We start from the raw sequence: 24,227 nt of genomic DNA on the forward strand, positions 1-24,227 counted from the left end.
TAGCTCCTAAACATAATTAAATCACAGTTAAGAATAGGGGGGAATGCCCCCCCAAATTATGTTGTTTGTAATTCTCAAACTTATGTTTTTTTCTGTGGTAGGGTGGTTTTACATAGTTTTTCCCTTTTTCCACAAGAGAGTTCTGGCCATCTTTTCAGGAAGCCTGATCCCTCGGGTAGATGGAAATATATTTCCCACATTTTGTTTCACAAGAAAGCATCCACCATAGTGTTTTCAGAGAAATAAAGAAACGGGCACATCAGCTAGGAAAAAAAGAGATTAACTGTGCCTTTTGCTGGTAAATAGCATTAATGGGGCACCTGGGTAGCTCAGACAGTTAAGCGTCCAACTTCGGCTCAGGTCATGATCTCACGGTCTGTGGGTTCAAGCCCCGCGTCGGGCTCTGTGCTGACAGCTCAGAGCCTGGAGGCTGCTTCGGATTCTGTGTCTCCTTCGCTCTCTGCCCCTCCCCCACTCAAGCTCTGTCTCTCTTTCTCTTTCAAAAGTAAATAAATATTAAAAAAAATTTTTTTAAATAGCGTTAAAAGTGCTTACAAGTATGAGCTCTCAATAAGATTAGACATTGTTCCTACTGAGGGTATTTGGGAGACAGAATCATGATTGAAGTTCATGAGACTTTGAAAGAGAAAATGGGAACAGAATCGCAAGGCTCAATAGAGTCAAGGCCTGGAAGACCTTCCATTTTTGAGTTCCAGGAGCAACCACAAAAGCAGCTGTTGCCTATGCCCCTCAGACATCCCAGACAGGGCAAGAGGGTACAGTTAGAAGAGAGAACAAACCAAAGGACCCTCCACGTCAGATACTTCTTAAGACTCCAACAGTGATGTCATCATGGAAGATGTAAAAAGTATTCTATTTTAACTTGCCGTTTATGTATCTGTATCAAATCTCGGAACGCCCGCAGGAGGCAGTGTAGTGCGGGTGGGCTGAAAGCAGGGATTCTTGAATCAGACTCCCAAACTTAACTGGGTGCTACCATCCTTAAATATGCCCGGTGATGTCCAAAGTCCTTAACGAACTGGGTCAGAGAGTGTGGATCTCTAAAGTCCATTCACTATACCCTGCCCTCATTTGAAACGCAGACCGTACTTTGTAAAAAAGGACATCGGAGTGGCTGTTGGGGTCAATGAGCCAGACCCAGCAATGATTGCATCTTGGTAAAAAGTCATCTTACACTCCCCAAAAGAGAATGAGGATGGGGAAAGATAACCCATTAGGAACTTCCCCTGCAACACTCTTTATCACGAGGGAAATGCTGCCGCAGTGTAGACATGCACACTCTGGCTGATTCCTATTCACTTATGCATTCATTGATTCATCAGTCATTATGGACTAGGCACTATTCTAGGTGCTACAAGACATCTAGTGAGGGAGACAAAGTAGATTCCCATCCTCGTGGAATTGCAGTATAGAGAGGCAAATATTTAAAATATGTTAAATAAATAAAGCCACTTCAGACTAAGTGAATAAGTACTATGAAGAACATAAAATACTAATGGGGTAGCATGGAGTCGGGCATATTCAGCCTGGGCTGGGGGGTGGTCAGAACAACTCTGAGGAGGTGGCAGCCCCTTAGCTGAGACCCGAAGGAGAAGAAGGAGTCAACCGACTGCAATCACGCAGTCAACTGGGAGAAGAATACACGAGGCGGAAAGAATGGCAAGGGCAAATGCCCTGAGGCAGGAAAGCAACCTGGCTTGTTCTAAGAACGGCAGTAAGACCAATGGTGGCTGAAACAGTCAATGATAGGGAGAGTGATAGGGGATAAGCCCGCAGAGATAAGTAAGGGTCACATTTGATTCTCTTTGTAATTGTACCCCATTGAAGTAGCTTAAATGGGAGTGACATGATCCACCTTATATATTTAAAGGATTACCAGGTCGTACAGATACTGGGAGGTAACTATGCAGTTGATGAAGTGGGGAGCCAAGTCTGTAGGTGTTGCAGAGGTTAGGTAGAGGAGGTGGTGGCTTGGAACTAGAATGGTGGAGAGGCAGATGGAACCCAAACCAGAAACAGCAGCGGCACAGAAGGAACCGGCTGGGCCACCTAGGGCTGTAGAATTATGGTGGCTATGCAAGTGATACTCTCTCAACCTAAGTGTCCAGTGAGTGAGATTTGTTGAGTGAGAGATACGTATTTCCTTCAAAAGATACTTTATTTGTTGGCAAGTAGAGCGAAAGTAGTCAGGATCAATATTATCCGTAAGAGTTCATCTGTTTTTATCGAGTGTACCGGCACCGTGCAAGCACCTTGCATATAGACCCGTGGGCATAATTCTCACGGTGGTCCTGCGGGGGCGATGCTTTCGTGGTCTCCATTTGACATGTGGGGAAACTGAGGCTAAGGGAGGCTGAGTAACTAGCCACGGTCCTATAGAGAGGAAGGGCTGGAGCCAGAACTGAAACCCAGGCCCGCCTCAGCCCACAGCGCTCTTTCATTGCTGGGGCTCTGGTTCCACGGGTAGCCTTACCCCAGAAAGGCTGTGAAGTGGCCAATGATGCTGACATCACAGACGGTACAACTTAAGCCCTTGTCTAAATGAGCTTCCTTTAAATACTTACGGAGCATTTGATTCTCTGCATGAATAAATACCATCAAATAACTCACATGTAAGGCACCTCACATTAGAATCATGATACTAAAAGGAGGTATGAGTTCATTTGTTATGTTTCACTCTTGTTCAGTGAAAAACTTCGGATCGGACATAGTAATGAACATGACCTTGCTCATCTTTCAGAACACCTGGTAGAAAAAAGTCTAAATAATATTGAAATTAGAATGGAAACGCACTACACATTTTTTTCAATAAAGGGGACACAAAAATTTTGAAATAGCTTTACTAAAATGTGGCATCTTAAGAAAATATAAGAACATGTGAAATCTTTTGAGAATTAACTGTTTCTTTCAAATGTAAACATATCTTTTTTCAAAGGTACAAAAAAGCATAAAATCTATTGAGACCTTTACTTATTAGGATACAAATATGATTCTGATATTGATAGATGATTAAGAGTGGGTTTTTTTTTTTGAGAAAAATCAAGTCCAAGTGATGGATCAGACTGTAATTAAAATGTCAGAACAGTAAATTGTGATATGTGACTGGTAAAGCACTTGAATCATGAGCCAGCATGATTTATTATTGTTCCTTCTATTCTTTTTCTCAAAACAAGTGCTACTAACTGACCAAGATGTGCAAATCTTTAATTACTAATCACGTGCCATAGATCTTTATGGCGTTGACTTTTAAGTTTAAAAAAAAAAATGTTTTTAATCTGGTCTGTGAAGCGCAGGGGGAGATTAGAAATTGATTCAATAGTCATTTTAAAAGAAGAAAAAATGGGCTGGCGAACGACATGCATTATTCTTGGGAAGATGGAAGGCTTCCATTCGTGATGTTAATCATCTGTTCTGCTGACCACTGAGAAAGGGCAAAGCCAGTATATTTTCTTTTTCTTTGCAAGCAGCTTTCATTTTTTTGTTACACTTTTTATTTGTACAGTTCAGTTACTTTTTCTTTTGTTTTGTTTTGTTTTTGGTTCTTTGTTTGTTTGTTCTTATTTGTCATCATCACCTCATGTGGGCAGTGAAAATTCAGAGGAGCGACAGGCAACTTGCGTGGGATTCCTGGGCCAGCGACCACTGCAGCCTTCACACCTACCAATACCCTAATGCGTCCCACCCCGACCGTTGCAGAGCTCAGGCCCTGCCAGCCCCAAAGGCGCCTCCTCCCAACAGCCCTCGTAATGTTCCAGACTTTCTCCTCCTGGTCTTTTGTGAAAATTATATTCTGCCTCTTCCTCATCTGATTCATACCATATTTGGCTTCATGGGTGCTATGTGCTTTTTTTTGTAATAGCAACTTATCGTTTCTGACATCTTTCTGAGTCTCTTCCCCTCCCGCCCTCCCCCCCAATCAGAAAGCATTTGTCATTAGAGAAGGATGTAAATGTTCCTAATGCTTTATATGTGGTCCGGAAATTAACAGTCCAAAATATGATATAGAATACGATGTGCTCAGAACTTCCTTGTGTGCTTGGAACCACTGTGAAATTCACGTCCGAAAAGATCTATGAACGATGCGTGTCTGTACTGGATGCACGGAGTTGTTGTTTACGCAGAAACGCGGTTTCATGTTTATCTCTGTGTGTGTCTAGAGCAAAATTCATAGAGCCTCCCTCTGGGTTGCATTGTGCTCAGGAGGATCGTGCTGCCCCTCAGGCAGCGGTGGGCTCTTGTAACTTTGAGATTCTACAGTGCCGTCTCCGTGGCTTCTGAGACCTGGTCTCTGCCCGGTCGGGGCACTGACTAGCCATTGCTGCCGTGTGTGTCTCTCGGGGTTGTCCCTGGCTGGCAAGGGTAGCAGGCTCACACCCCACCTGAGAATGCTCTGTGCCAAGTCTCCACTCTCTTACAGCAGCTTTGGTGTCTTCACCCTTCTCTCCTACCTCCATGAGTGCATACAGCCTGAGTTCCCTGAACATGGGGACTTTACCTCGAAGCCTCTACTCCACTAGCCCTCGCGGGACCATGATGAGGAGGAGACTGAAAAAGAAAGACTTCAAAAGCTCACGTAAGTGAAACAGTCACCGTTGTCTCATGGGCTGGAGAAGATAGGCGGGCTGGTCGGAGTCTGTGGGAAGAGTGTTTTCTGGTGCCTAAATGATCAGGTGGATGCTAAGGGGCTCCCAGCTCTATGCCAGAGGTCCCTGAAATGCTATCTAGTATCTACATGATACTGATTGCCCAGAACAATTTCAGACTGAATTAGTTAGTTTGTACTATCTTTGCCGACAACTTTTTGTTTGAAATTTCTTTTCTTGCTCTTTGGATCTGATACGGTAACCAAAGAGGTGATTTTTTTTTCCCCTTCAAGACTCCTTCCTTATATTCTGGGTGACTTTGGACATGAAACATTTGTTCTCAGTTCCTTACTCACTCCAAATCAATGGTTTGAAAACTATGTCTCCCTCCTGATAAATATAAGAAAGAACCCCATGCATCTGTTTAATATGATTATAACATGTAATCACTTCTCTTTCCAACCAGATCGAATCATAGTCTAGAGAGGTGGGAGTATTTCCTGTCCTATATGTCCCCTTTGGTGGCTGTAGTTGTGATTCCTATAGAGAAACTCAAAGAAGGTGGGGTCTCTTCCTGCACTTACCATAAAAATAAAATAAGGAACACCCTTAAGTTACCTAAGTAAAATAAAACCCAGACTCTTCAAGGCTGGAAGTGAAGAGAATGTTAGGAGAAGGGATGTTTGGACCTATTGGCTTTTCAGCTTGTTTGTCAGAGATTCATCTTCACAAGAGGACCCACCATGCCACCATCACGGAGACCAGCCACCACCCACCCTGGGAAATGGTCTCTTCATGTTACAGGAAGCTGAAGGTTTCCTTACAAAGAAAACCACTGCAAAAGATAGGGTCACACCGTGGTATAGTCATGATTTTGCCTTGCATATCCCTTCAAATATAAGGGGGTTTTTTCATCTTTAGTATATGTGCAGGACAGTAAATTTAAAAATAGGAAAATAGAAGGAAGGTTGAGTTTAGGTAAAATGAGAATAAACGGCTTCTGGAGTCTCAGATCTTTCTCAGCTGACACGAAAGTAAATTATTCAGTCTTGGAAGAAACTATTTGAAGGCAGTAGAGTGAAGTGGTTATAAGCATAGATGTGGGAACCAGGCTGCCCGTGCTCTCATCCCAGCATCATTGCTGTAGGACCTTGAGCAAGGCACCTAAGTTCTCTATGCCTCGGCCTCCTTAGCTACAAAACAGGGATTAATTACTTACTTCATTGGGTAATTGGGAAGATTATATGAAAGAATATATATATTCACACCACCAAAAGGGACATATGGGACAAGAAATACACTCTGTGAGGAGAATATATATTATTAAGTACATATTATGCGTATTATTTTAAAATTATATATATTGGGGCGCCTGGGTGGCTCAGTCAGTTAAGCATCCGACTTCGGCTCAGGTCATGATCTCATGATTCATGGGTTCGAGCCCTGTGTCAGGCTCTGTGCTGACAGCTCAGAGCCTGGAGCCTGCTTCAGATTCTGTGTCTGCTTCTCTCTTTGCCCTTCCCCCACTTGCACTCTGTGTCTCTTTCCTTCAGAAATAAATAAACTTAAAAATACATATATACATACATACAATAATATGTGTTAATACATGTACCTATATGTATATACATATTATACACATAGTTTATGTATGTGTTATGTATATAATTTTCTCAATTATATACTATATACAATATGCTATATACAATAAATACTATATATATTATATACATACGCTAGAACAACACCTGGTAAATGGTAAACACTATTTAATTGTTAGCCATTTGAATAGTTGAAGTGTTAGTTAGTATGCCTTGAATCTAAATTGCCATGTGTGAAAATCTGTTGACACTGTTCCCAACTTTAGGCATTTTTCACAGTGACTACTTTGGCATAATACATAGGTTCTGGGTCTTCCATGCAATGCCATCAGGGCTTGTGGTGGATTTTTGTATATGAAATTTTTTACAAGTAATGCCTTTGGGTGCCGCGTCCCTCACCGACAGCAACAGCCTAACCGCCCTCATCAGGGAAGAGCAATTAAAATGAATTCATTAATGTTTGTACTTCTGCTTGAATGGCTACACATTTGTTAGGTAAGACTCACTCTGTTGACTAAAGGCATCAGTGACTCCAAATGAGTGATAATATGCTTGGCTATCTCGGGTTGATATTTACATAGCTTGAATTTTACAGTAGGAAACAAAGCTGAGATCACGCTGTCACTGATCCCCATAATCAACTCAAATTCTCTTTTGAATCAGAAAGTTATTCTCCAACATAGTAGAAACAGACGCGTGACTCCAGAAATTGCAAGCTATTTGTGTTTTTCGGAGGCATCGGCCACCAGGGCACCACTGACCGTATACCTACCAGAATGTTTATGAAAGTGTCTCAGGAGATCACACATTTTATATTGTGATGATGATAGCATTCCAAAGCCAGAAAAAAGTAATTGCTGTTTTTGTTTTTTTGTTTTTCTTAAGTTTCTCTTCTCTCTCTCTCTCTCTCTCTCTCTCTCTCTCTCTCTGCTTCTGGTATGGTCACATTCGATGTAAGGGTTTTCCCAAAGAACTGATAATAAAAGTTTTATTATGCTCTCACTATACCATGGTTTATTTCCACCACTTTATTTATGTCTTTATTCTGTGCCACCTTTTGCTGTCCCCTTGCTAATACTTACGTTTCCATGGCAACCAGGCCATTTGTATGGACGATGAATCATGGCAAAGTCACAACAAATACGATAAAAAGTCTCTTCGCTGTACTGGTGATGAGGTGAGGCCAGAGCCTACAAAACAGAAAAAAATTCTCACATATGTTTCTGGTACAAAAGGACATGCCAGAAAAGAATTGAAGTCGTCTCATAAATATTGAAAGATTCTGTATCATTGACCGGAGGGGCGAATACAGGAAGTCTGTAACACCATGTTACAAGAATTAAAGCAGGAAAGTGCCGTGTTTGTTTCACAGGGAGAAGGATGAGTATCCCCAGCACCAGGCTGGGAGGAGTGTCACAAAGCCCTGGAAGGATTGCAGAGCTGTGTCACAGAGGGAACCCTCTTGTCAGCTCTTCTGGAATCTTACTGACCTTTGCCCCACAGCCTGGGCTGTCCCTTTTTCTGCCTCAGAGGCTAAGGCTCTTCCCAGAACCCCGTCATCCCCCTGTGATGGCAGCATGACTGAGCAGCAGACCCGGTTCCTTCCCCCTGCTTCCTGCTTCTGCACACACAGCCAGTGTAGGCTCTGCCTGTTCTCAGTCCACCTGAATTGCAGCCAAGCGTAGAAGTTAGATGACATTCCCAGAATAGTCTTTGCCTCTTTTGCCATCACCGTGTACTACTAGGGAGGCCAACATGGAAAAGAGTTGAAGAGAATGAAAAAACCTAACAAGTTTTGTCCCTGCCACCAACCACTGAAAAAAGATCGGAGGACAAAGGCAGCTAATGGTGAGCTTTTATAAGTGAGCATGCAGGGAGCCCTTCAGGGAACAGCCTAAGAGCTGCCCGCCCCACGAGCTGACCCCCATCTGGAGAAGGGAGCTGTTGGACACCCACACCGTGCGCCTGAACTGGATCACACGGTGCACAGTGGGCTGGATCCCCAGCAGGCCGACTGTAAGGGGAAATACTTGAGTGACACAGAGGTCTTGGGTTACAGGATCAAATAATGGTGAACACCATATACGGATAAACCTTTGCAATCCATTGCTCCCTATACTTTTTAAATGCTTTTCCTATCTGACAGTTAACCTCACAGCCTTCTAAGAAGGCAGATTTTTAAGCTTTAGAAGCTAACAAGTTGTTTCTGGTTTTCCTCCCTTCCTTACACTAGAAAAGACAAGAATTGACAAAAACCACAGGGTCATTTCCTGCAAACCTGAAGGGTTGCGAACAGAACCCTCCAAACGTGAACAGGAGCAGGACAGAGCAGATGCGGATCGTGAACACAACCGTGGGGCCCACACCATTTAGCAGTGTTCACAGCATGTCAGTGATTTATTTAGTCCTTTCCTTCCTCTCCTGTGAGTAGAAGAAATGGGCGCACTTCAGTTCAGAGCCAGGACCTTGCAGGAGTCTCTACTACCGGAGAGAGAATTCATCATACAAATTTTTAAATTACGGCATTATAATTCATACTAATTCGCCTTTGTGAATGGTTGGCCACATTAATGAAGCAGGATAATCAAGCTCATCTTTTTTTCCTCTGAGTAATATTGGTTGCTTTTCTTCTTCTGGCTCGTCATCTTTAAGTCTACCGTTTATCTTTTTCATGTCTGGTTATAATTTGCAAGACTTTAATTTGTGTGAGTAATCAGTACGTACGACTCCAAATGAAATTTTACTGTTTCAAAGAACACTTCAGTGTATCAAAGGACTTTCAGAGTTAATTATAAAATCCTAGATTATGTAATATAATCCTACATTTATTAGATACATTGTAAACTTTTATAATTATAAAACCAATATTTAACATAATTCTAATCCTAAATTAAAGGTCCTAATAATTTCTATTGTCTCAACTTGACTCCAGATGGCGCTTACAAATTTAATGGTGCCCACAGTGAGCACTTAGATCTATTTTCAAAACCTTCTAGAGAAGTCCGTTTCTGAACTATCTTCTCTAACTGTTGCAAGAACACAGCAAGTCTCTCCTTCAAGAAGATCTTTACTATATCTAGCCTAATCTATTCCTCCTATTATGATTGACCCATTTCTTCTTAATCCTCTCAGTGGAAATGGCATTTAGCTGACTTAAAGTTTCCAAAGTGGTTTTTAACTCCAGTTAAGTTGTCCAAAAATCTATACCAAACTGAGATCTCTGATGAAAAAACTGTGTATATTAATGTGAACCTATAGAAAAATTCACAGAAAGTATTCCTATTGAAGTAAGAAGTAATAGAAGATAGAATGGAAGTAATCTGCCAAATAGGGGATGTCCTAATATTATATTCCTGCCTACTATGAGAACAGACTGGAAAGAAATGCAACTCTCCGGATCCATACTAACTACTCCTGGTGGCGGTTCTGTGCCATCAGGAACAAAATGTGTAATCTGGAGAGCAGGTAAAGTACAGTTGACATCAACAAAGCACACTAGAAAGTGTGATCTGAATGAATATAGTCCATGTGTCGGATCTTGGAATTGTAGGCCACCAGCTGTAAGAGGCTCAGGGTTGGAAGCTACCTTTACCCCCTACTTCAGGCTACTTTAATCTCATCGATGTGAATTTTGTTGTGAGAATTATGATGATGTTTCTTAAGAAGAAGTCGATTTTCCTTCCTTCTAGACAAACGATCTATCGCATCCTCCTCTGCCATGTCAGCTACAATGTTGGGATGAACTACATAGTGGAAAAATTGGGGTCCTGAGGGACAACTTTCTAGTTCCTTAACTCAGCAGAACCTGCATGAAATGTTGGTTCCAAAACGAAAAATGTGGATAATATCACAAAACTCAATTCGTTCTTCCTTTATTTAGTGTTCATTGAATGTTCCGGGCATTGGGATCTCAAAGAGGAAAAGATCTGGGTTCCAGTCTTTAAAAACAAGGATGCTGAATGCTGAAGTAGGACCACGTATTAGAAATGTGGAGATGTAGGGGCGCCTGGGTGGCGCAGTCGGTTGAGCGTCCGACCTCAGCCAGGTCACGATCTCGCGGTCCGTGAGTTCGAGCCCCGCGTCGGGCTCTGGGCTGATGGCTCAGAGCCTGGAGCCTGTTTCCGATTCTGTGTCTCCCTCTCTCTCTGCCCCTCCCCCGTTCATGCTCTGTCTCTCTCGGTCCCAAAAATAAATAAAAAACGTTGAAAAAAAATTTAAAAAAAAGAAATGTGGAGATGTAGACGGGGAGTACCTAACTCTGCCTGGAGAAAGCAGGGAAAGGGACATTGAAAGCCCAGGGGAAGAGCTAAAGGGACGGAGGGATGTAAGCAGGGCTGCAGCAGATAGGCAGGAGACTGGATAGGCAGGGGACATGAACTTATGAAGGTTCCCACGAGCTCTGTTAGCACTGGGGTGGTGGTTCTATAGAAAACAGGGAGGCGTTGAAAGGGTCTAAATGGGAGGATGACCTCTGCCCATTAGATAAGCCACTCTGGCAGCAATTGGGAGGCTGTTCGCATAAGACAAGAGGCAAGGACATGGTTCTAAGTCTATATACTGATCTGTATTAGCAACGATGAGGCCCTACTTTAGAGAATAGATACACTGGGGGCCTCATCATGAAGACAAAGTTAACCTGGCAAGTTGATATGTAGAAAATGTTGGGCATGGGGCGCCTGGGTGGCGCAGTCGGTTAGGTGTCCGACTTCAGCCAGGTCACACGATCTCGCGGTCCGGGAGTTCGAGCCCCGCGTCGGGCTCTGGGCTGATGGCTCAGAGCCTGGAGCCTGTTTCCGATTCTGTGTCTCCCTCTCTCTCTGCCCCTCCCCCGTTCATGCTCTGTCTCTCTCTGTCCCAAAAATAAATAAAAAACGTTGAAAAAAAAAATTAAAAAAAAAAAAAAAAAGAAAATGTTGGGCATGAAAGGACCAGAAACATCCATATTCTCGTATTTGAAATAAACTAAACATCTGAAATACAAATAATAAAAGCCTGGACTGAAGTGTTAACAATAAGAAGGGAAAAGAGGATTTATAGAAGTTAGATTTCAGTGGTCATCCTGAAAGGACTTAGCCATTGTCTTGATTGAATTTGAGACGATGGGGATGTTCTGAGTCAAAGGCTACTTTGAGATTTCAGGCCTGGTGGACCTATAAGCATGATGGTCCCATTCATAGAAACCGTAGGGGGAGTGCAAAAGAGAGGGTGACTAACTCAGTTTTTCAAATGTTGAGTTTCGAGGAGTCAGTGAGACCTTCTTGTGGATGGGATATCCACATCAGGAAATTCATCCCTGGAGCTTGAGAGAAACTGGAGAGGTAGATTTGAGAAGATACGCGCAGAGGTCATATTACAGAAGCAGTAGAAGTAAATGAGGGAAAGGAGAGTAGAGAAGGCTTAGAAGAGAACCACAGGGAAGTCTACGTTTGCCGTGTAGACTAAGCAAAGGAACTGGGAGGGGCTGAAAAAAGTCAGAAACTAAGAACGAACCTTCACTGAAACCAAGAGAGCAATTTCAGAAAGAAAAGGATAGTTCCCAAGCCACTTGCTGCAGAGTAGTTAGAGCAGAAGATGGCCATTGATTTTGGCAGTCAGGAAGTCATCAGTGAGAGTAGTTTCAGTAAAGGGTGAAAGGAGAGGCCAAGTTTTAAGCAGGCCCAGAATCAGTACAAACCCATGGGGAGAGGTCAGAAAGCTAAGGGAGTGAGCAGGAAAGTTGGAAAAAGCAAGAGAGAAGTATTTATGACACAAAATCACAGGGAGCCGAAATGGACAGGACCAGAAAGGAGGAGGTAGCCTTGAAATGGAAAGAAGGATACATCCTCCTGGGAAAAAGAAGGAAGTTAGAATAGATGATACAGAGAAATGGAAGTTGAAAAGAATGCTTTTAAGGAACTCTTGTCAAATGGCTGGATCTTTTCAGTCTGGTAGGAAATGAAGTCAGGAGTCAAGTTTGATCCTTATAATGGTGGAAATGTTTGAGACAGATCCCGTGAGAAATCAAATAAGGAGCCAAAGTATTACACAACAGAAAATTCCAGGGCCCCATAGAGGATTGTGTGAATGTGTAGTGACTTTCTCTAGCACCCATCAGCAACTTAGTAAGAGCACGGGAGTGGAGTGGGCATTACCAAAGAATATTGAGTATTAGACTATAGAAAATGTCATGAGCTTTCAGCATCTCTGATTCCAGCGGCTGCATCATTGAAGTGGTCACCAGGGATCCAGGGGGAGTATGGAGGGAAACGATGCTAGTAAAAGGCAATACATAAAGACGGTAGCTTTCAAACTGGATTCCCCAGATTCCCACAGGAGGGATGGGAAGGCCTCCTCTAGGGTCTCCCATTCCTACCTCAGTATCTTCAGTAGCTCTGTTTTTATCTGAAATACAGACATCCCTTACATGCTTTCATTTGAAGAGGGGTCAGGGGGAAGCTGTTGCTAACAAGTTTGCAAACCACTGGACTGGAAGACAGGTGAGAGAGAGTGGGGCTAGAAGGTCATCAAGGAGGGAAAATGAGGTCGGAAGGACGGGGGGGAGATGGCTATTAAGATTGCGTGGTCAACAAAGAGGATTCAGATATGAAGATCCCAGAGCGGTCTCCAGGTTGAAGGATGGTGGGGTCCAACACAGGGTTCTGCTGATAGAGAGCTGAAGTCGGGTGGAATTGCTAATAATCAGCACTGAGAGACCCAAAGAAGCACAAAGCCAGGCGTTCAATTATTGCCATGATGTCAAAGATACTGAGGACATGGAAAAGCGACAGGCTAGAAGGGGCAAATTAAGAGCCGAGTCTGAAGTCAGTGAGGAAATGGGGGGAAACAGGAAAAGTAGAACATCATGGGTTTGAAGAGGAGACAAAGCAGAAATAAGTAAATAATACAGAACTTTAAAATAGGAGTGGTTTGGGGCGCCTGGGTGGCTCAGTGGGTTAAGCATCCGACTTCAGCTCAGGTCACGATCTCACGGTCTGGGAGTTCGGAGTTCGAGCCCTGCGTCGGGCTCTGGGCTGATGGCTCAGAGCCTGGAGCCTGCTTCCGATTCTGTGTCTCCCTCTCTCTCCGCCCCTCCCCCGTTCATGCTCTGTCTCTCTCTGTCTCAAAAATAAATAAACGTTAAAAAAAAATTTTTTTTAATAAAATAAAATAGGAGTGGTTTAAGGTAAAAAGCACTGCATGTGTGGAGCACGGAAGGTTCTAACCCTTTCTCTGTCCTTGTCCCCTGCAGGGAGAGTGAAAGAAAATAGCTTCTGGGTGGAGGGGTTTCTGAGGTATATGGTGTCAGCAGGTGTCAATTGCAGTAAGGAGGCCAGACTCTTTTGGAGGAAGTGACAGTCCCACATGGGACCCTGCAGAGAGCTTGCTCACAGAAAGCAAAGGAGGCGCAGGTCCCAGTGGGCATCAATGAGAGAAAGGCATCGGGGAGTGGAGTGGCCTTTTCATGACCCGCCAGAGATCCAGTGGGAAAGAACAAAGGCTAAAGAGCCAAAATTTGGGGATAGGAGAAATAGAAAGTTTAAACGACTCCATCAAGCCAACCCAATGCTAGATTAAGGTTGACGACCAACACGTCCTCGCCATTCCAAGAGCAGGACTCTTCAAAGCTACAGACCAGATTGTTTATAAAAACCTTAAGGCTTAGGCACAAATGGATAGAGTGGAAAACACATTAGACCAGTTAGCCGAACCCTTTTTTTTTTTTTTTCATAGATAGAAAAGAAATCAATGCCTCCGCCCCTCCCAAGGTCACACAGCTGGTTGCCTACTGGTAGAGTCAGGACCAGAACCGACATACCCAGTCCCAAGGCCATCCTCTTCCTACAACCCCCACAACTATCCCTGGTATGGGGGCCACCCTGGTGTTGTGACTGATAGATGACAGACATCAGGAGACTCCTTTATGTGGTTCAGCTCTGACTAAACTTATTTCAAGGAGACCAAAATATCCCACCATTACCAATGAGGTTTTTTTTTAATTTTTCCTTCTTTCAGAGACATAATCTGTGTCAGCAAGGCCGGCGTCTCTGGTGCTTGCTCCAACCTAACATCATTGTTTTTCGTGTTTGTTCCTCCAGTGTCTTTAGCCTCGAGCACAGTGGGCCTGGCTGGGCAGGTCGTTCACACAGAAACCACAGAAGTTGTGCTGACAGCCGATCCCGTCACAGGATTTGGGATCCAACTGCAGGGCAGTGTGTTTGCCACGGAGACGCTCTCTTCGCCACCTCTGATTTCCTATATTGAAGCTGACAGCCCAGCCGAGAGGTAAGACACTCCTTGACTGCATCCTTTTCTGTGCCCGGTATCTTTGAATAGCTAATAACTTAGGGAACAGGGCTCAATGCAGGAAATGCAGGATGTGATGAACTCTCCGTTCCGACAGTAAAATTTTACGTTCTTGATAAGGTTTGAGAAGAAAAATGAGCGTGGATGCCTTTATCTAGCAGATTGTTGTCTGGCAGGGACTGGAGGCTGTATTAATTAAAAAGGAAAATATCTCTGAAGTTCCAACTTTATTATAATCATTCCTCTGCTGTGGGGAGCTGTACATTCATCACTACTATATATTGGTTCAGATCAGATTAAAACAATGCCATAGTTTTAAATTATTTGTTCCTTCTCTGGGGTACATCAACATTGCCTGGCTCACATCTGGAGCCATCAAACACAAGAGTGCAAGACCTTGCAGTTGACCTAATACGATGCCCACAGCATTGAATGAACAAGACCGAATGGTTACGCTATTTCACAAGGATCAAACAATACAGATTTGGCAACTTCAACTTGATAATTACTTACTCTGGCTACAGTCTCTAACATGTGGTTCTAAATATAGATGTGGGGTGCTACAGATTGGAGACAGAGTGATAGCCATTAATGGGATTCCAACTGAAGACAGCACCTTTGAGGAAGCCAACCAGCTCCTCCGAGACTCTTCAATCACGAGCAAGGTCACACTGGAAATCGAGTTTGATGTTGCAGGTATGGTCATATAATCGCGAGTCAGCTGCAGAGTCAGGAGTGGACCGCATGTGAATTATATGGATTGTGTGTCAGATGGGGAGCTATTTTTTTTACCTACTGAACATGTTTTTGTTTAGGAGATTTGGGGTGTCATTTTGTATTGAGCATTACTTTTGTGCTGTTCGTTAAAATGTCACCATAAGAACAGATGAAAATAAATGTGACAAAGTGAATAAGTATTAGCTGCTATAAAGGTGATTTTAAAAAATCACGTAGCCTTTATTCTTCCTGATTTTCCCCTATATGCTCAAGAAACCATATTCTTCTGTCACGTGGATGAGAAAAGCCTGTCTTTGACCCTTCCCACTGCAAAGAACATGTGGAAGTTTGGTAGGGAACAATGAAAACGCATTAGGTGGATTTATACAAGCCCAGCAGGTAAATAATTCATTCTCTAGTGTGAAAAAGAAATTGCACCGGACACTTGTTAAAAACAAGGAAGACTTTATTCAAGACTATTTCAAGAGAGATCAAGAGTTGGAATAGGGAAGAGAGATTAAACTCAATCCCAAAGACAGTATGGGCAGGTGGGAATTTATGGCCACCAAGCAAGGTGAGGGTAGGGAGTCATGGAATGAAAAATTACTAACAGGAACTTGATTAGATATCAAGGGGGTGGGAATGAGGAATTTGATTGTAGATTCCAGGGTGGGGGGGGAGTCTCAACAACCTGAGTTAGCAGGATTCTCGCTAAAACTGGGCTCAGCAAATCAAAGATAAGGCCTCGTTGAAAAGAGGACCCAGAGGAGCCTAACTTAAGTTTGATCGGGAAGGGAATCCTTGTCAGTAGCTAACAGGTGTGTGGATTTTAGAGGTCGCTGCTAGTTTCCATTTAATGAAATAGTATTCATACAGTGATATACCACTTCATAGAGCCAACAATCTTTACCAACTGGTAAAGATATGCCTTTGGACGTAGGGATTGCATCTTCCCAGCAAATGCTTGCTGAGTGTTTACTGTGGGCCAGCTGGAGATGCAGCAGTAGACATGGAAGAAAAAATAACTCCTTCCTTCATGAAGCATATAGTATTACAGAAAGTTGATTTTTAAGTTAATGAATATAACTTTAGACAGTAATAAGTGCTCTGGGGAAAAGAAAACAGGATGGGGATGAGAGAATGGCTGGGGGGAGCTATTTTCATGGGATGATTCTCTGAGGAAGTGACATTTGAGCAGAGATTTGAAGGTTGGGAAGGAGCCAGCTTCGTCCTGGGAGGAGGGTATTCCAGGTAGAAGGAACAGCCAGCGTAAAAGACATGGGCCAGATTAGTAAGATGGATGGATTTGAGAACCAACGGAAAGGGTTCTCACTGCAACATAAGGAAGTTGGGGGTGACGATCACGTTTGGAATTGGAGATGGGGTAATAAGAAGGATTGGAAGGGGCCAACTTAAGATGTGGCTTGAAGCAGGACTAGCAGAACTTGTTTATGGAATGGATATGGAAAATGAGAGAAAGGGAAAATCATGGATGACTCCTGAGGTGTAAGAGTCAGCAATCAAGTAAAGAGTGATGGCTTTAAGGGAGAGGAAGACTTGAGGAATGGAAATTTGAGGATAACAACAAGTTCTGTTTTATGCGAGTGGGTTAGGGGCAGAGAGAGAGGGAGACACAGAATCCGAAGCAGGCTCCAGGCTCCGAACTGTCAGCACAGAGCCCGATGCTGGGCTCTAACTCACAAACCGTGAGGTCATGACCTGAGCCGAAGTCGGTCACTCAACCAACTGAGCCACCCAGGCACCCCGAACAAGTTCTATTTTAGACATGACTAGGCAAATCCACTGCCAGTTCTAGGGGGAAAGGGACAAGCACATCCATTCCTTAGTTCAGAAGACAACTATCGAGCACCAGTTACTCAGTGCTAGGCACTGTGCTATGTTCAGATCATTTAAAGGGAAAATAAAAAGGATTAATATCTTCAAAGAGCTCAGAGTCAATTAGACAAGAGCAAGATCTGCTAAAAGATAAGAATAGACTTACTGAATGTGTGTTGCCACTGGAATATGAAAGGAAGTGCCCGATGGGGGATCTGGGCCAGAGAGCAGCCTTGAGGAGGAACCACCATGTCAGTGACTGGTGAAGTCACTGAAATACAGGAGACCACTAAGGAACGAGTGGCAGGAAGGAGGGGATGCTGCCTGAGGAATTCTAAGATGGAAAGGGGAAGGATGCTAGCCAAGGAAATAATGTAGGTGGATTATGAGAAGTGAAAGGAGAACCCAAAAAAGGTAGCATTTTGGAAACCAAAACAAGAACTTCAAGGTCATGATCAATAGCATAAAGGGGCTTCAGAGAATTCAAGTAATATAAGGCAAGAAAGGTCCATTGGATTTGGCAATTCAGAAAAAAAGACATTGCAGAGTATATTCAGGGAGTTGGGGGACAGGAGTCAGACCACAGAAAGCCGAGGAGTGAGGAATGGGCAGAGAAATACAGGCAGGCTATGCTTGCTTTCTGCCAATGAACTGGGTTTTGAAAGAGGGTAACTAGAAAAATGCAGTGAATGGATAAAAAGGACAGAGGCCACTGTGGCCTCTTCTTGTTTGAAAACTTCTACAGCATTTAATTACATACTGGACACTCTATTTTATTCTCTAATCAGTGGTTCTCAGTCAAGATCAGTTTTGCCCTGTGGAACATTTGGCAATGGTAAGAAATTTCACTGTGGGTGAGAAAAAGATGGGGTAAAAGATAAAAGATTCGGAGTTCAGAGGGGAGTTATTTGTTTTGTTGTTTTGTTTTGTTGAGATTGGAGAGATCTGAACATGTCTGAGGCCTGAAGTGAATGAGGGAGAAAAAAGATAATTGATGGATATAGGTCCCTAAAGGGATGAGCAGAGAAGTTGTCTAGAACACAGGTAGATAACTAGTCTAAGACAAAAAGGTTGATGGCCGCCTCTTGTGAGTTTGAAGAGAAGGATGTGAGAATATAACTATTGAGACATTCATGTAAGAACTGTCAGGCAAAGGTAAAAGGATCAGCATCTTGGGGAGTTGAAAAGAATGATGGTTTAGAATAGCTAATGGGGAAATGACTGAGAAAGCTAACCAGACCCATGTACAGGGATTTTCCAGCTGGGTGGTGGACCATGTAAAGTCCAGAAGCTCTAAGTTAATAGCACTGTCAACCTGCACGGCCAAGTAGTTTTTTGTCAGGTGGCCTCAGCTACTGAAGAGTAACAGCAGAGGTGCTAGGTGATTAGACTGAACCAGAGATTGAGATTTCCAGAGAAGGGTCAACAGAAAGAAAACTAAAGTCACAGCAGTTCAAATTGTTGCAGGAAGAACAGATGAATAACTATAGTAATAACATCAAAATCATGGTAATACTACGAAATGCTTACTCTATGGCATGTCACTCTTCTAAGCATTAGCTCACTTATAACAGCAATGGAGGTTACTATTATTTTGTCGCCAGAAAACTGAAGCCCATGGAGTTAATGGTAGGGCTGGGATTTTCACCCAGACGGTCTGGCTCCTAAGGCCATGCTCTAACCACTACACATACTGCCTTGAGGGAATCTAGGCTACAGATGGATGGAAGTCAATAGTGGATCATCATGGTAGACTGGGAAGAAAGAGAGGACTCGAGGGCTTAGGAGTATTCAGCAAGAAAAATGGGCGTAGTAAGAGAAAGTTGAGGAGGGAGCTAATGGCGGGAGGCTGAGGTCAAAGTGGCATATTAGAGCTTAGCATTTCAGAGAAGGTCAAGTAGGGCTCAGGGTAGTGAGCTGCTGAAGTGAAGTAGAAGGGAGGCGAATATTATTCAACGAGAGGTCTGGGAAATTGGAATGCAGTGTGATGGAAAGAGCATCCACACAGTGGAATCTCCCAGAAGGAGGGCAGGACTTGGAATGAGAGTGTATGAACTAGCTGCTGTTGACATGCTGAATACAAGCCCATCAGAGGATCTTTGCAGTTTCCCCTGCCTGAGTGGCTCTTCCCTCCCACATTCAGGTGGTTTGCTTACTTCATTCAGGTCTTTGCTCAAATATCACTCGTTCAGGGAATCATTCCCTCACCATAACACTCTGTTCCTGTGCCTAGATTTATGGTTCTTCTTAGCCTTACTCATGCTCTGATGTTATATTGTGGATGTACCTATTGTCTTATCTTCTCCACTGGAAGAATATCTATGATGTCAGGGACTTTGTGCCTTTTGTTCACTAATGTATCCCAGCACCCAGAATAGTGCTTGGAATACAAGAGCCTCTCAGCCAATACTTGGTGAATGAATGAGTGAATGAATGAATGAAGTGCATTTGTCTCTCCTGAGGGACTGGATCCAGGAACCTCAGTTTGCATCAAGAGCTGATTTCAGGGGTGCGTGGGTGGCTCAGTCACTTACCCTTCTGACTCTTGGTTTTGCTCAAGTCATGATCTCACAGTTCGTGGGTTTGAGCCCCACATCAAGCTCGGTGCTCACAGCCCAGAGCCCGCTTGGGATTCTCTCTCTCTCTCTCTCTCTCTCCCTCCCTCCCTCCCTCTCTCTCTCTCTCTCTCTCTCAAAATAAATAAATAAACTTAAAAAAAAAAAAACTGATTTCATATCCACTATTTCTCTGGAGTTCCTGGTCTCTCGGTGTTGCTTGTCTCTGCGTATCTGCTCCATTTGTCTCTCTACAAGTTTTTTCTGGCTTTTGATTGTACTTGATTGCCCCATCTTTGCTAAAGGGCCCAGCCAGTGCCAGCCAGTTCAAGTTTCTAATTCTCAGATTTGTTAGCTTCCCCGTCTTGTCAGCTGTGACCAAGCAGGAATCTGGTAGAAGGACCCTGTAAGGATCAGTCAGATGTTGACGAGGGTGTGCTTTTCAAAGAAGGCTGTCCAGCAGCCCCAGAATGTATTACTACAATCACAGAACATTAGTGGTGAAGGGACTCTTACAATCCAATACCTTCATTTATTTATAAATGGAGAAACTGAAGTTTGAGCGGGGAAACTCAAGGTCATAGAACAAAGTAGACTGTTGACTTGCGCCTTTTTCATATCATATTACACTGCCTGTTCAGGAGGTGTGGGGGTTTCCAGCACGAAAGAGCAGGATTTCTGAATTTCTGCCTATTGTCGTTGTGTGTTGAGGGGAGATGGCTATCCTGTGCGTTGTAGGATGTAACACAGCATATTCTTGAAACCCCCCTGTAGTGGAATGGCCAGCACAATTTGACCTCTACCATAAGCAGAATCCAAGCATTTACTTGTGCTATCAATACATGTTTATTTTATGTGTATCCTCAATGTTTTTTCATTGTTTAATCCATACTTAATGTATATGTATAGCTTAATATTTGCTGATTAACTATTTGAATATCCTTGGTTTAAGCTCCTCTAAGAAATAGAAACTTGTCTATTAAACTCACTCTGTTCAGTGCCAAGTTTCCTTGAATAAGAGACAGGGGAAAAGGGACCAAAGGTCTTTCCCCCCTGCCCAATTGTTCCAGAAATCAACGTGTTTCAAATGGTTAGAAATGATGTAGAATAAGGCCAGAAAAAAAATATGCTCCCATCCTGTCATTCTCTCCTCCCTTGCTCATGGCCAACATCACTAATTGATTTCAGTATTCTCCTGCTGAGCCCAGACACAACATCAGAATCTCCAATAAAACACTTTAGTTAGTCATTACCAATCTACTGGAATCTGCTGGAAACTGCTGGGGTCAGAAAGCTCTCTTGTAACCAATTGAGATCTTGGAACATTGGCATAGGAAATCTCTGGACATGAGCTAATTCAAGACTGTCCTATCCTGGATTCACTCCTAATTGCCCGAATGTGGGCCACCCATTTCCAAAATTCTTCCTCAGAAATATACCAAGATATTAATTCCCAAACTATTGGGTCTCAGAGATAAGCCATCTCTATTTTAAGTAACACAGAGTTTTATAAAGCTTGCCTATCAGTGAAAGACAGATACCATATGTTTTCAGTCATATGTGGATCCTGAAAAGCTTAACAGAAAACCATGGGGGAGGGGATGGGGGGAAAAAGTTACAGAGAAGGAGGGAGGCAAACTATAAGAGACAAATGCTGAGAACAAACAGGGTTGATGGGGGGTAGGGGAGAGGGGAAAGTGGATGATGGCATTGAGGAGGGCACCTGTTGGGATGAGCACTGGGTGTTGTATGGAAACCAACTTGACAATCAATTATATTTAATTTAAAAAAAAAAAAAAAGCTTGGGGCGCCTGGGTGGCTCGGTCGGTTGAGCGTCTGACTTCGGCTCAGGTCATGATCTCACAGTCTGTGAGTTCGAGCCCTGCATCAGGCTCTGTGCTGATGGCTCAGAGCCTGGAGCCTGCTTCTGATTCTGTGTCTCCCTCTCTCTCTGCCCCTTCCCCGCTCATGCTCTGTATCTCTCTGTCTCTCAAAAATGAATAAACGTTTAAAAAAAATTAAAAAAAAAAAAAAAGCTTGCCTGTGAGTACACTCTTGCCTAAATCTATCTCTTTTAATGGGCACCACTGTATAAACAACATTGTAGTGACATTGATGAGATTCTTTTTAAAGCTGAAATTATTCACAGCCTCATCACTTTAATAAAAGTTTTTTTTTATTTCTTTACAAGGTCATTTATCATGTATATAATTTTATAAAGCTATATTTATAATATATACACAACTTACATTTTGCCTTTTTCAATACTGTCTTTTAAATACCAGTCTACAAAATTGTGAACACTTGAAGATTCTGCTTTGGCTATAAAGTTATTCTGTCAGAAAAAAAAAAAAATACGGCTTTGTTCTGGAAAGAAGTCCCAGTGAAAATCCTATCAAATGATGTTTGCCATCATTGCGGGAGCCCCCCGTGCTTTCCTCTGAGTGGCTGGGGGTTAAGCATCTACGTTTCCCCGCTCCCTCTCAGAACCCCTTACTTTTTCAAGTCTCACAAGGGTGTGCAGGTTGATGAATTATGATGGGGTGATTATCTTACTGTGCCAACAACGAATGCTTCAGGCAGGAAAAGCAGGCCGATTGGAAAGAAGGGAGCCTTTGTTTACCCAAATGTGTTTTTAATTACAGTATTAACAAAGATAAGGCAAAACAAGAGAAGCACAAAATAATCACATGGGAGTCTAACAAAGAAAACATTCCAGCTGTTTGTTCTAACCCTATGATTTCTCCAAGTATCTTTTCCTCTCCAATAGTAGTTCTTTAAGAAACACCAATGTAAATAGGCCTTTGCTTCAACCACCAAATAACTGTGTGGGCAAAAACAAAACAAAGAAACAAAAAAACTTACCAAGTATAAAATAAATCATGTTAGCATTTAAAGATTAAAATGAAGCCACGGCTGATCAAAGAGATTCATTTGTTGGTATTTCTTCATCATTATGAATATTTCAAATCTCGTGTTGTCAAACATGATTCATTACTATTTTCCAGAAAGTGGTAATATCTCCTCCAGTGTCATTAACAATGTTAATCTCGGTCAAGGTTCCCTGCATTAAAAATTTATAAAAGCAAAATGTTGCTATAGTAACAATTCTAGATCAATGATTCCCGGCCCGTAGGGTTCCAAGACCTCATTTGTATAGTAGCATCATGGACAAGCTGTTATATACATACGTGAATACATGTATACATACATACGAGCATACCATATGCTCCCCTCCCCTTTCACAGAGAATTTTTGTAAAAAACACAGAACACTAAAACAAACATACATGAAGTGAGTTCCGGAATTAGCGAAGCCGTTTCTGCCTCTAAAGCTTCTTATGCGTGTACTCACAGACCACTTGCAAGCCTTATCTGGGTAATGAAATTCCTACCACACCCATGAACACTTCTGTGGAGGCTTTCTGCTTAGCTCCCATCCCATTTCCTCTACCAGCTCAATGTGTTCATCAGGGATCTTTCCGTTGCAAGCAGCAGAAATGCACAGGAGCTAATTCAGACAGAGAAGGGGCATTTACTGGAAGCACACAGGTGTTTCACAGCTCTGGAGGACAGGAAATGCAGACAGCCCCAGGAAGCTCTAGAATCAGACAAAAGGGCTGTCATGGCCAAGCACAGGCTCTCCAAGACCTCATGTAGGCTCCTCATGTGCACTCGCTTCTCTCTGCAGACTGGCTGTTGGTGCAGATAGGCAAAATGTGGTCAATTCAAATGCCCTCTCAGCCCCCAGTCTGCATGCTAATTCCCCACTCTTAACTGTCACTTTGGGGGTGAGAAGAAGGTGGCAATTAGTCTTCCATTGTTGGAACAGGGAATGTAGAGGACTTAGGGAAGAGATGGAAGAAAGGCACAGATTTGAGAAATGTTTGGGAAATAAATATTTATACCTGCAGCATCCAAAGCCAGGAAGTAAAGCACACCTATATACTGTTACTTACCTCTTTTATTTTTCTCCCCCAGTATATCAAACCTAGCCAGTCTTTTTGAAATCTGTTAGGGAAAATAATTTTATCTATCTCAAGACCTATTGGGAAATGGGAAGGGTACAAATTCTTTTTTTTTTTTTTTTTTTAAGTTTATGTTAGAGAGAGAGAGACAGAGTGCACGTAAGAAAGGGGCAGAGACAGAGGGAGAGAGAGAGAATCCCGAATAGGCTATACTGTCAGTGCAGAGCCCAGTGCAGGGCCCGAACCCAAAAACTATGAGATCATGACCTGAGCCAAAATCAAGAGTCGGATGCCCAACCGACTGAGCCACCCAGGCTCCCCAAGGGTACAGATTCTTTATGAATAAACAAATAAATATATATGGGTCCTTTCTGGTACATCAGTGTGTTAGTTGGGGACAACAGCAAAGCCAAAGACATCCACTCACAGTCTGTGACACTCATCGAAGAGTTAAGAAGAGTAGGAGGGTGCTAAGCAAAATAAGTCAGAGAACGATGAATACCGTATGATCTCATTCATATGTGGAATTTAAGAAACCAAAAAAGAAAATAGGGAAAAAGTCTGAGAGAGACAGAGGAGAGAGAGAGATTGGCAGACCAAGAAATAGACTCCTAACTGTAGAGAACAAACTCGTGGTTACAGGGCCGGATGGGGGGGGGGGGGG

The 24,227-nt window shown here is 43.0% G+C and overlaps 1 protein-coding gene and 1 long non-coding RNA gene across 2 annotated transcripts in view; both read left to right on the forward strand.

The window, feature by feature from the left end:
• GRIP1 (glutamate receptor interacting protein 1) overlaps positions 1–24,227 on the forward strand; it is a 412,883-nt gene that overhangs the window by 306,264 nt on the left and 82,392 nt on the right. The window contains exons 10-13 of the mRNA XM_040490428.1: positions 3,609–3,764; positions 4,439–4,594; positions 14,281–14,467; positions 15,039–15,193. Of these exons, the coding sequence (XP_040346362.1) occupies positions 3,609–3,764; positions 4,439–4,594; positions 14,281–14,467; positions 15,039–15,193 (654 nt within the window). The remainder of the gene's footprint in view (positions 1–3,608; positions 3,765–4,438; positions 4,595–14,280; positions 14,468–15,038; positions 15,194–24,227) is intronic.
• LOC121040796 (uncharacterized) lies at positions 7,032–9,115 on the forward strand. Its single transcript, XR_005795449.1, has 2 exons — positions 7,032–8,053; positions 8,439–9,115. It is a non-coding gene; the product is annotated as an uncharacterized LOC121040796 (long non-coding RNA).

This window comes from Herpailurus yagouaroundi, unplaced genomic scaffold, assembly GCF_014898765.1.
Source record: "Herpailurus yagouaroundi ecotype Mexico unplaced genomic scaffold, PumYag 182, whole genome shotgun sequence".
In the NCBI taxonomy this organism is placed as follows: domain Eukaryota; kingdom Metazoa; phylum Chordata; class Mammalia; order Carnivora; family Felidae; genus Herpailurus; species Herpailurus yagouaroundi.